Source organism: Oculina patagonica, chromosome 13, assembly GCF_052425735.1.
Source record: "Oculina patagonica isolate OP01 chromosome 13, crgOcupat, whole genome shotgun sequence".
Lineage (NCBI taxonomy): Eukaryota > Metazoa > Cnidaria > Anthozoa > Scleractinia > Oculinidae > Oculina > Oculina patagonica.
The window spans coordinates 19,461,766-19,474,074 of NC_135770.1; the positions used below are offsets into that span (position 1 = coordinate 19,461,766).

A 12,309-nucleotide genomic window follows, 5' to 3' on the forward strand; every position below is an offset into this window, starting at 1 on the left:
AAATTTAAATAGCATTCAAGAAGCAGGGAGACAACTCTACCGTTATCCATCTCGCCTAATGCTATTAAAGCTAATTCTTTAATAAGAATCGTTTATTAAATAATTTAACACTTTGCAGTCTGTGTGACTGAATTGATTGCTAACAAGTTAACAACTATTTTATTACATAGATGGTAGTAATGAGTATAGATATGTGCTAAGGTCAGGGCCGTAGCTAGCAAGAGGCAAGAGGAGGCACTTGCCTCGTCTAGATTTAAAAGTAAAAACAAAATACTTGTAGTCGGGAAAATAATACCCAGTTGAACGAGATTGATTTTCCTTAAAGAATTCCTCATGTGAATTGATGAAAATAGGGTTTCTGAGCTTCTAAGTTTCAAAATTCTCTGTGGTAGCGTGCACCAAACCCCCCAAGCGGCTCGCGCCTTCGGCGCTTGTAACGTTTGCCTCGTCTATGTCAAAAGTTTGCCTACGGCCCTAAAGCTGGATATATTTGTTCTTTATTTAGTCATTTGTTTCAAACACGCCAAAAAGACATTTTACAAAACATAGCTAATAATTGACCAGTTTACCTGAATTTAAACACGATTCAGTTATTCTAGACCACCGCTACAACTTCTATTCGTTACTGTAGTAAAGTTAAGTTCAGTACTTAATATAAAGTTCACTGTAACTGAACAAAAAACAGTGAAGGACTACATATTGAAACTCATATATTCTGAATTCCAAACTCTGCTCATGTGCACCTTTGTTACTGATCAACTTTTGTTTCAACATAAGTTGCTGATCTTCAAAATGCTACAATCTGAAAAAAAAAACGCAACATAATTTTGGGAACTTGAGGGTGTAATATAAAAAAGACTTAGCTCTTGGACACCATTTAACTTTGTACGTGGAGGCGTCGCAGCTTTGACTAGTCTTTCATTTTTATTTTCTCATCCTTGTATTATATTACACCTTACATGTACATTTTGTCAGTTTTTCCCATATTCCCTCAGTAAAATGTTGTTTAAAACAGACAAAAATGAAATCCTTTTCTCGTTTGCTTTTTATTGAGAAATAAGCTCTGCTATTCCCTTCGGTTTTTAAATACAAATTTATAATCCAATTAGTTTTGACAAAAGAAATAAACAAAATACATTCGACGGAAAATAAATTTGCGCTGACATTTCAAGTTTTTTGTTGGAGCAAAGTATCTAATTTTTCCCAAAGAAACGCACCTAACTTTTTTCTTTCTACAAACGTGAATAAAATTCTCACTGTAGCTCCCTGTAGTTAAACATGGCGTCTGTTTGCGGTTTTCTACTGCCAATGTTTAGCAATCCCACACTAGTTCTCTGACCTAAAAGGTAAACTATTGTAAAGACATTTTGGGCGCTGTGCTTAAGCCTTCAGACAGACAGACAGACAGACGAAATAAAATATGCTAAACCTGATGCAAACACGATTGAGTTGTCCAAGATTGATTAAAAAACCCTTTGGATTTTTTTTTTTTAAGATACATGTGTAACGACGTGATGTCGTTAGTAGCTGCCAATTCATACGCTGTCTGCCAACCATATACGGACATACACGTTTTTACATGAAGAAGCTTGAAGACTATAATTGTGGAAGGGCTCTTTGTACTCACAGAGAATCCCACTGAGTGTCATCCACTGACTCACGTATCCCAATAGCGTAGACTGGAGTTCCAAAACATCTCTCTGTCTGTGTCGCTTTATCACATTTTCCTTTGCTGTATTTGGTGACTCGTCCCTGTAACTCGTTCACGTTATGATCACTGACGTTACCCTCTCCACGCGTTAGAATGACACTCATAGCTCCACTATCTTTTGCAACAGTAGCAACGGAAGGCTCCTCAAAAAATCCTGTTTGTAGCTGGGTTTGGAGGACGTTTGTACCAGCCATACCACGAATCTCTCCCTGCAAATCATTCAGAGGGAGAAGCAAAGCCAGGCAACAGGAAACGGACCATTGTGGATTTTTGCGCCATTCCTTGAAGTAGTCATATAGCAATACCATGTATTGAACTGGAAGTGACAAAAAATAACATTTATTTTTCTTATGCAAAAAGAACAATAAGCATTTGAACCAGAAGTTTACAAAATATATTTTTGCAAATTTTGTAAAGCATAAAACTGTTTCCGTGTTGGAACATTTTCTTGGCAGCCAAGCAGTATCACAAACTACACAACGAGCTTTTTCTGGTTTTATTTATAACTTTAAATTTTGCAGATGCTTAACAGAAGAAGCAATTTTTCATAGCTTAAGTACTTTTACGTCACGGCATCGTTCAATAAGACCAGTCAATTGTTAAACGTGAGCTCTATGGTAAATTACGTGTTAGGTCGCAAATAACCGAAGAAAGCAAAGCATTTATTCACACAACTGCGTTGGATAAATCTGGCCACGGAAGTGGCAGGTTTATAAAATGAATCAAGCTTCCCTCCGTCTTCCCTCCTCCATTCTCCATTAAATACCAGACTATGTATTAATTTATCACAATGAGAGAGATCTCGAATAGCTAAAACCAATGAACTTGCGGCTCTCTTAAAAATAGCTAGGTATCAAGGCTGAAACATTTACAATAAAAAATCAAGGGTCGATGTATTAATTAATGATACATAAATTGATTAATGAAGTAATGAATTAATTATAATGAGGGCGATACTAAATAGTTACAAACCATTGAACTTGTGATCCTCTTAAATAATTATAGCTAAGTATAAAAACTAAAACATTTATGATTAAAAATCTAGGGTCGAGGATGCATAATTTTCAAAAAATTCCGATGAGCCTTCGACTAAAAACTATTTCAAAATAATGGTCCAACTTGATAATTAAATGAAACATGAATGTCTTACCAACAAGAAGGCCAACCACCGAAGTATTTGCTCCAAGTACCAATATCTTCAACACTAAAGCGTCTGTGAATTGATCAGTAGAATCTGGTAAATTCTCCGCCGGAATTCTACTCACAGCTCCGATTCCCAAGTTGACCACAGTGACTGCAAGTGAAGTCGACATTAATCTGTTTTCGAAGGTACTCTGTATGGGTTTGATCCAGGAGAAAAGCATCCCATACATACCAGCGACTACCCATGCCAAGCCAATGTAAGACCTACTCTCTTGTCCCACGAGAATGAGACCAGACGTGAGGATAACTTTACGTGACATTTCAACAAGTTCCCAATACCACGAGCAGGATTTATAGTTTTCAAACAAAAAGCGTAATCCAGCGATCATTTCTGTGCGAGGACCTGTTGTTACGTCTGAAGTGGTTTCAAATATTCGTTGTCTCCAAAGAGCGATGAATGAGGCGGCTGGTAACACAAGGATGTAAACACCGGAAATGTATGCCACGGTAAGGAATTGGTTGTACTTTTCTCTATGACACTGCACACTGTAGTCTGCTTTAAGGTACTCATTGCACAATTTGTCCTTTTCATCTTTACACAGTTTCCGGCAGGCCAATGGCAGCACACTTACTGTCTTGGAACACGTGCTTAGATATGTTACATACAGAAAGAAAAACAAATTCCTGTATACAAGCTCTTTTGCTTGTGATAACTTTTTGGACTTTTGTTCGATCTCCAGGCTTCGACGCCTTAAGATCATTAATTTATATAAACCGTAAACGATTCCAGAGCCGCCGATGGCAATGATATTTGTTGCCATAATTAGACACAAGTCTCCAAAAGCGTCCATATGCAATCCTGGAAAAAGGCAGTGAATTGGTGCCATCTGAAGTAAATTCATCTGGAGTATACCTGAATACTTGGCGATTATCGTCAAGGGGCCTGGCCATTTTATATATGAAAACACTTCCAGTAAGCCGTACGTCACTTGATAAAAACCAATTACGATCTTCACTTTGGAGAAAAATGTGTCTATTAGATGACTATCTCGTTCCTTCTTAGTTCTTCGTTTGCTCTTCCATACCAAACCAGCAAAAATTACCAGTAAAATGGCGGCAACAACCGTAAGTTGTCCCGCAATCCATTCGTTTGATGGACACTGAATGCAGACTTGCAATTGCTTATAATACCTTAAACTGCAAACCCCGCAGACTGGACCCTCGTACCCATTTGTGCAAGCAGAATCCAAGCCACCATTACAAGACTCTTCCACAGGGCATCTATATGGTGTTGGAATCGGGTGAGGGTATTTTATGGAGAAATCATCTAAAGCTGGTGAAGATGCCAAGAGGTTTTTAATAAAATATCTGTACCTCTGTATGTATGTCTCGTTACGCCATTGCCACCAATGACCAGGTTTCAAAGAAGCATAATCATCTTGGCATAACAGTCCACCTTGCCCACATTTGCGACATTCGGCGAACATATGAGTACGATAAAATTCTTTCAAACATTGACAAGCACGGTATCCTGCAACGTAGTCAGTTTCTGTTCCTATTAAAGATTCAGAATAATGTCAGCGTGGTTAGTGACGTTAATATGACTGGGAAGAGTCCAATTAATTCGGTCATTGATCATACGTGTGATTACCAAAATTGCGGGAGTCCGATTTGTTTAAAGACTCGTAAGTCGACCGGTATGCATTGCGCGGTATACAATCGAGAAATTGCTTTCTTTTATCGCATGTGCGTTTTTGCTTGAGAGCATCGCCTGCAAAGCGTCCGAAGTCAAATTAACAAACTAACACTTCAAAGTGGTTAAATAACAAATGGAATCAAGCTGCCTTATCCAAATTTTACCGGTGTACTTTAACTCTTTATATCGTGTCAGTGACAAAGGACGTCATCAGCTAATTTACATTTGAAGCCGCTTGGCTATGAAGAAGAAGCAATCTATTGCTTGCTGATTTTTCTGATTTACTTAAGTGCCTTCGAGACCAATATTTATTTTAATCATAAAATTGTTGGCTTGTTTTTGGAATGGCTGTTGTAAGGAAAAAAATTCAAGATTCCATTTGGATATTCACTTATTTTCAGTACACACGGGTACGAAGTTATGTTTGAAAAGTGTGAAACACATACTCGATTATTAACGCGAAGGTTAAAAGCTGAAACCAATTCGAAAAGCTCTCGTTTTTAGTGTGTAAACCCTTCGTCTGAGCAAACTTTTTCTAATATAACCACAATTAAATGGAGTAGGTACATTTATTTTTCTCTACCTTGAGGACAAGCCTTGCAATCCAAAACTGTTTTCCCTGGAGCGTGATCGGGTGGAACATAAGAACCATTTGGACACAGCTTGCAGTTTAGGCTCACGTAACCTAGGGTGTCCGAGTAAAAACCTCCTAAAAACAAAATTGAAAAATTGATATTTTTTAAGTTGCAATCATTTATTAATTACAAACGATCAAAGTGATCTTTTGTACGTCCAGGGGTAATATAGGATAGGAATCAGTATCGGCAACGAAATGTTTGAACCAAAGTGTTCAAAACATGATCCTGTTTCAGACCAAAATCGTCAAAATCGCTACCGTATTTTAGACCAAATTGGCTGGAACACCAAACCTTTTGTCTTTTAACATATCCATGCATGTTAAATAAGGGCTCTCTCCTCCGCAGAGGCCTCTTTCGTGTTCCGTTCGGGCTGGAAAATGGGGAGAGATGAAAAGTAAGTGCGCAGAGCCTGGAGAGAATCGAAACAAAAGCACGCGGGGGACGCTGGGAAGGGAGGCCTCCGCGGCTTCGCCCTTCCCGTCGTCCCCCGCGCTCTCCCTATTTTTCATTTTCGAATTTTCGTCTCCCTCCCCCGTGATTTTTCGCCTTCCCCCACTAAAGGAGCCTCTGCGGAGGATAGAGAAATAAGGGAGTAACTCCGTGGAATGATGGGCGTGGGCTTCTTTAACTCAAACACATCAGGAAATATCTTGCTAGGAAGGAAGCCTGTACCTGGAGGGCATTCTATGCATCCTTGTTTTCCTTTTGAGGTAGAGTTTGAAAATGTTCCATGAGGACATGGTAGAAATTCGTCAAAACTCGGATGACTGCTAGGCACTTGAAGAAATCCCGTGGCCAATAGAGCGGAAATGTAAAATTCACGCCATTCTATTCCCATAGTCTTACTAACTCTGACAGCTTCTGCAGGTCTATCGGTCGGATTCCTAAAAAAATAAAAGCTAAAGTTTGTGTCGGGGCCAAATGCACCTGGAGCTTATCCTGGTTTAGACTATTTCTACTCCTTCCTGGATGGGATGCCCGTTCATCGCAAGAATAACCACCGGCATTTAAAATGCAGTAGTTAAGTAATTAATTATTCATGTTTAACGTTTTAAAAATTGCTGCCTTCGTCGTCAATCGTCTTGTAAAGGCTCGTTTACACAAGTGATTTTTGCGGCGATTTACTCGGCGATTCCAAATCGCGCGTGTAAGCTAGCAGCGAATTTATGGCGATTTTATGGCGATTTCTTTTGAGTTCTTTTGTCTATTGATGTAATTTTAAAACATTTGATACCTCTCAGCTTTTGCCATTGGGTACTATATGTTATCTTTGTTTAATAATTATTGAATTTCAAAACAAGATTAAGTTGGTGAAAGAAACCTGCAGGAAAATCCAAAAACATTCTTTATTCGTAAGCAAATAAATCCCTTCAAATGCAGAAATACATGATAAAGAGCTTGTTTAACTAAAATCAGTTTCCTTGCTTTCTTTGGAGCTTTCTCTCTTTTTTGAAGGTGTGATACAAGGAACGTCCGCCATGTTTGCGATAAAACACCTTTTGGGGCTACGTCAAAGTAGATCGCGTCTAAAGTAGATCGCGTACATCGCGTCTAAATTCGAGCAAGTTCGAAATAGCGGCGATTTTGTGACGACAAATCGCCACGAAATCGCCATGAACTCGCCGCTAGTTTACACGCGCGATTTGGAATGGATGCTACTAAAAGTGGTAAAGGAGAACCGGGAACCAGGAACCGGGAACCAGGAACGACCGGGAACCGGGAACCGGAGTCTGGGGACGAGTGTACAGCGGTAATCCGTATAAGAATTCAAAATGGCGGACGATAACAAAGATACGGAGTAAAATGTAGCTTACTGATGAAGGTAAATGCTTAGTGTTACCAGTCCAGATTATCCCAATATCTTAGGACAGGGCCAGCTGTCCTTTCAACAAATGGGAAGCCGCTTTTTGGTTCACCGATCGTGTATGAAAACAAATCAATTTCAAAATGGTGGACACAGACAGAGCGATGGTTTTCGAGTTGTAATGCGAACTTGTGGACGTGTATTAGAAGAATACGAATGTTTGTTTCTTTCTAGAAGGAATCTTTCAAGCAAGGCTAGTATTCGAATCTGCATTTACACACAACACAACGCAAAGGAAGGCTGTGGGAGCAAGGAGCTTGCACGCTGATCAAGAGCTTCGATCGAAATAGCACATTTCGAAAATCAAATTGTTTTATTGAAATGCAGTCGAATAGTAGGGTAAGTCATAATATGCTGTATTTTTCACTGCAGTTGCGGGTTTGGTTTCATTTGACAGGATGGAACCTATGCGTTGCGTAACATTAGCAGATATATATTGGCTTGGTTTGTTATCCGATCGATCACACGTTCGTAAATTGTTGAGTCATATTTATGCATTGTCCAACTCTCGTTAACGAAGTTCCCAAGTACATCTATCTCTTGAATTAAAAACAGTTTTTTCTGGCATTTGTAGGTTGTTAGCTAGTAATATGAATGGTGAGTTTTGTTTTGCTTTTGGACCAAACAATTTTTGTAGGCCACACTGAATATTTGTAGCATTTCCAAAATGCTATTCGGTATAATACAGTGTACATCATTGTCCCTGAAAATCACTTTTTCGTCGTACACATGGAATTGCATAAAAAGAAAAATTTAAATTTAACATGTGCTATTACAGCTGTACTGCAAATTATAAAGTATGGTTCTCCAGGGGTGTATAATTGTAGTGATTTACCTTTTGCAACATCCACTGAGTGTTTGGATGGACATTGAAATAAAGATAACTTTGCAATGTTGTGAATATTGATTTTCTGTATATGTCTTTCCCCAACTGCATGCATTCATTCGAAATTCATATCACAGTGAAAGAAATAAAACTTGATGCGCGCCATAAATAACAAACTGCCAACCAATGATGTGTTGTGTTGTCCTACTGGTTATTTTTACAATACACATAGTGTTTTGAATTCATTTACAGACTCGCCAAAACAAATTATGACACAGAAATATACTGTAATGCAACACACTGAGCTTTGAACGAGGCTGTCAAAAGGTGTGGGCTGGAAAGAACATCCCCAGTCACTTGTACAAAACACAAAATGATCAGCAGACAGAATGAGAAAAAAAGAATTTCAAATTTATTTTCATTTTACAGTAGATAAACACTTGTATCTATTTGTTGTCCTTTAGCCAACTGCCAGACCTGCAAAAATGAAATTCGGCTATGATCAGTGTGCTGAAATATAGCAGCATACAATAAACTGGTGAACAGCCATCACCAAATAGTTATTTTCGTTTCATAAATGGAACAAATTGGCATGCAATGTCCAATATACTATCTGTCGTGAGAAGTCTGTTGTGAGAAGTACATGATCATTGTTTATCGTGATTGCAATAGGGGTTACAGCATCACAGCTGTTGGTTAAGTCTGTGTTTGAGCCCAGTGGCCCATCAAGCCTGAGCTGGGAGGGGTGTTGGAAATTTTCAGAAATTATTGCATGGCCTCATTTGAAGTTTTGTCTTTACCATTACTGGCCACAAGGTAAACATTGACATTGTAAAAGTATTTCAACAAGCAAATTGGTGATTTCCAAGTGAGGAATTGTGCTTGAACTTTGTGTTAAGCATTCCTTAAGATTCAATGTGGTTCACAATTGCACTTTCCATAGTATAAATAAAAAAACACAAATTCTCCCATTGCCAAACTGTCTAAAGAATTTCTTATACACAGTTGCATGTCCTGCTGACATGAGGTTTACAACCTTGTCAGTGTGAATGACAGAAGTTCTCTATTATCTTTATTGTTAAAATATAAAAATGGTTTAAACAGATCTAAAAATGTAAAACGATACTCTAAATTTTCGGTCGCCTTCTGCGGTCTTCTTCAGAGAATGATGGATTTTGCAAGGTTCGCAGAATTCTAATAAGTTGCATTGACGTTATTGTTCGTTGCCCCCCTGGGGAGCAACTAGCGATGCGTAAACCCTTGGGAAGGGCGCTCTTTCGTTTATAGTGTTTTTGTCGAGGAAAGAATGTAAAGACTCCAGAAACAGTCTTTTGTGCTTGCTGCTTACACCTGTTTCAAGAATTTCGGCGTAACTTGGATGTATGTCGTGGCCGATTTCTGCATGTTGTTTAATCGCGGAGTTGATATTTCCGTTTGTTCCGGGCTTGTGTTCGGCTCCTCGCGATTTCCAGCTTCTTTTGCTTTCCCCAACGGATGCAAATGCGCATGTCCTGCAAGTCACTTTGTATACAATTCCTTTCAACCGCTCTTTATTCGGTCGGTCCTTGGGCTTTTTGAAGATATTTCCTAACGTTCGTACTGGTTTAAACGCTGTCTTGATGTTTTCGCGGTTCAAAATCCGTCGAAAGCGCTCCGACACTCCTTTTACATACGGGATGGACGTGTATGCCTTCGGATTCTCCTGGGTTCTTGGTTGCGTGTTTGTTTTGTTTGATTCGCCAGCTGACTTGATGAAGCTCTCGGGATAGCCGTTAGCTTTTAAGTCATTAATAACGCGTTGTTTCTTGTTTTGTCTTTGCGCGGTTGTTGATGGAATGCACTTAGCTCGGTCCATTAGAGTCTTAACGACAGCTCTCTTGCTTTGCGCTGGGCTGTGTGAATGGAAGTCTAAATACTTGCTCGTATGTGTGGTCTTGCGGTATACACCCACCTCGATCCTACCATCCTCATTAACGGTGTTGTTGGTGTCCAGGAAGGCTATGCTGTTCTTGCCCATAGTTGTTGTAGGCATTTCCACTGTAAACTGAATGTTGGCGTTTATCGAGTTTAAGTGGCTGTGAAAAGCTTCAACACCGTCCCTCTTAATGCACGCATTCGAATCATCGACATAGCGGCGCCACCACTTTGGTTGAACGGGCGAAGTTTCTAACGCTTTCTCTTCAACTTCTTGCATTACAAGCTCTGCGATCACCGCACTGACTGGCGATCCCATGGCACATCCCGATACCTGGTGGTATTGGGTTCCCTCGAATACAAAATAACTGTTGTGCAGCAAAAAGGAGAGTAGATCCAGGACCTGGCCTTTAGTTAGCTGTGTGTGACTTCTCCAATCGTCAGATCCCTCGAGTTTTCGCTGAACGATATCTATAGCCATGTCGATTGGTATGGAGGTGAATAGTGAAACCACGTCAAACGATACGATCAGCTCGTCATCAGCCACTTCCTGGTCACTTACAAACTCTGTAAACTGTTTAGCGTCCTTGGCAGAATATTCGGTTTCATTCACGAGGTGCTTCAGAAGGGAGGCCAGATACTTTGATAGTTCGTAGGTCGGCGCGCCAATACAGCTGTTTATGGGCCTCAGTGGTATTCGCGTTTCTGTGTTTTCCGAGAGAGTGAAATGATCGTCCATTTGTTTAAGTTCCACTTTGTGGATCTTAGGCAAACCGTAAAACGACGCTGGTGTGGAATCAGAGGGGCGCAGTTTCCAGTACTCTGTTTCACTGAGGTTCCCGAGTTTCTTGAGGTCCGAGAATTTTCTCTGTAGCTCAAGCTCCGTTTTCGAAGTCGGATTGCGCCTTTTGTCGGTGATTGGCATATAGACGTTCTGATCTTGCAACATCTCCTGGACCTGGTTATTATAGTCAGTTTTGTTCATGACAACTGTACAGTTCCCTTTGTCCGCTCTGATGATCACGGTGTTTTCGTCACTCTTTAGGTCTTTAAGTGCTCTCTGTTCTTCGCTTGTGAGGTTTTGTTGTTTTGGTGGTTTAGCCTGCTTCAGAACTCCGTAAAGCTCCGCTCTAGTGGCGTCTTGTTTTTCTCGAGGGAAGTGGTATATTGCGGCTTCAACAGAAGCGAGTATTTCTTTCGTGGGTACGGTGCGTGGTGTGATGGCATAATTTAACCCTTCCCTCAAAAGTGATGTTTCGTTGCTCTGCAATCTTCTGCTAGAAATATTTACTACCCATTTCCTTTTTAGCTCTTCTTCATCCGTGGAAGCTGGCAGTTTCTTAAGCTTTCGCTCATGCCTCCGTTCAATTTCTACTCTGACGCGTTCACAGCGTTGTTCGATGGCTTGATGCAATGCCTCGTAGTGGGAGGTCTCGATGGTGGACTCGATGTCTTGTTTGATTCTTTGCCAATCTTCACCGAGGAATTGAAGTTTGTGATGACTTTCGCCAATAAGGATACGTAGGTATTTCCAACCGGTCTTTCGTGCAACTTCCCAGGCTTTGGGATTGTCGGTAGGTGGTCTTGAGAGAAGAAACTGTGGTAGAAAGTTTTCTTCCTTGTATAGATGTAAATAACGGAGGTGCGATTTGTAGTGAACTTGTCTTAGCGAATTCTGTTCTAATCGCCTCTCGAGAAATAACGAATCTACGTCGTAGGTGTTCCTGATTTCCTTGTAAATAAAACTGCTGGAGCGATCTGTGGTCATAGCTTAAAATATAAAAATGGTTTAAACAGATCTAAAAATGTAAAAGGATACTCTAAATTTTCGATCGCCTTCTGCGGTCTTCTTCAGAGATCCAGATTCGATCATTTTCGCCTTCGGCATTTCTCGGCACAAATTATACACAGTGCGCCAAGATGTATCACATGAACAGAACTTAGCCCAAGAAAAGAAAAGAAAAGAACCGACCATCTATAAAGAAATTTTGGTTGTTCGTGGAACAGTTGGTTTGTTACGCATAGTACTGCCGTGTCATGATCATCGAACTTCTAAAAATGTCTACCAAAATTTTGAACACGTTTATGGATGTAACAATCGGGGAAAATAATTACAACTCCAGGAAAAATCTTTGAATATAAGAAAATATTAATGATCATTCACCTACCTTGCAACTCGTCTCAAAATTCCGCCTAAACAGCACCTTCATAAAACACACGAAAAGTCGACTTGAAATCATATGCTGTTTGCTCCGACGATCGAGTTCGAACACTAGTTCCCAGACCCTTTTCCGTGTTTTCGTCCGCCATTTTGAATTCTTTTACGGATTACCGCTGTACACTCGCTCCCAGACTCCGGTTCCCGGTTCCCGGTCGTTCCTGGTTCCCGGTTCCCCGTTACCACTTTTAGTAGCATCCATTTGGAATCGCCGCATAAAACAAATAAAACAAATACTGATGCAACATTGGAGTCTCATCCAAAATCAGCCACTGCTGAAAACGATTTACAAAACGCCT

At 40.1% G+C, this 12,309-nt stretch overlaps 1 protein-coding gene across 1 annotated transcript; it reads right to left on the reverse strand.

Moving 5' to 3' along the window:
* On the reverse strand, window positions 1–12,102 carry LOC144635460 (uncharacterized). Its single transcript, XM_078494564.1, has 7 exons — window positions 11,997–12,102; window positions 9,795–11,550; window positions 5,861–6,072; window positions 5,134–5,259; window positions 2,862–4,409; window positions 1,628–2,027; window positions 1–802 (listed from the first exon to the last, which is right to left on the reverse strand). The coding sequence occupies exons 1-7, from the start codon at window positions 12,100–12,102 to the stop codon at window positions 796–798; spliced, it is 4,155 nt and encodes a 1,384-aa protein (XP_078350690.1). The 3' UTR covers window positions 1–795.
* Window positions 12,103–12,309: the final 207 nt, after the last annotated feature.

Coding starts and splice junctions, on each gene's coding strand:
- LOC144635460 (XM_078494564.1), bottom strand. CDS start 12,102: ATGGCGGACGAAAACACGGAAAAGGGTCTGGGAACTAGTGTTCGAACT. Junction 11,551..11,996: donor TTTTCGTGTGTTTTATGAAG/GTGCTGTTTAGG, acceptor CTATGACCACAG/ATCGCTCCAGCAGTTTTATT. Junction 2,028..2,861: donor GGTGGTTGGCCTTCTTGTTG/GTAAGACATTCA, acceptor TGTCACTTCCAG/TTCAATACATGGTATTGCTA.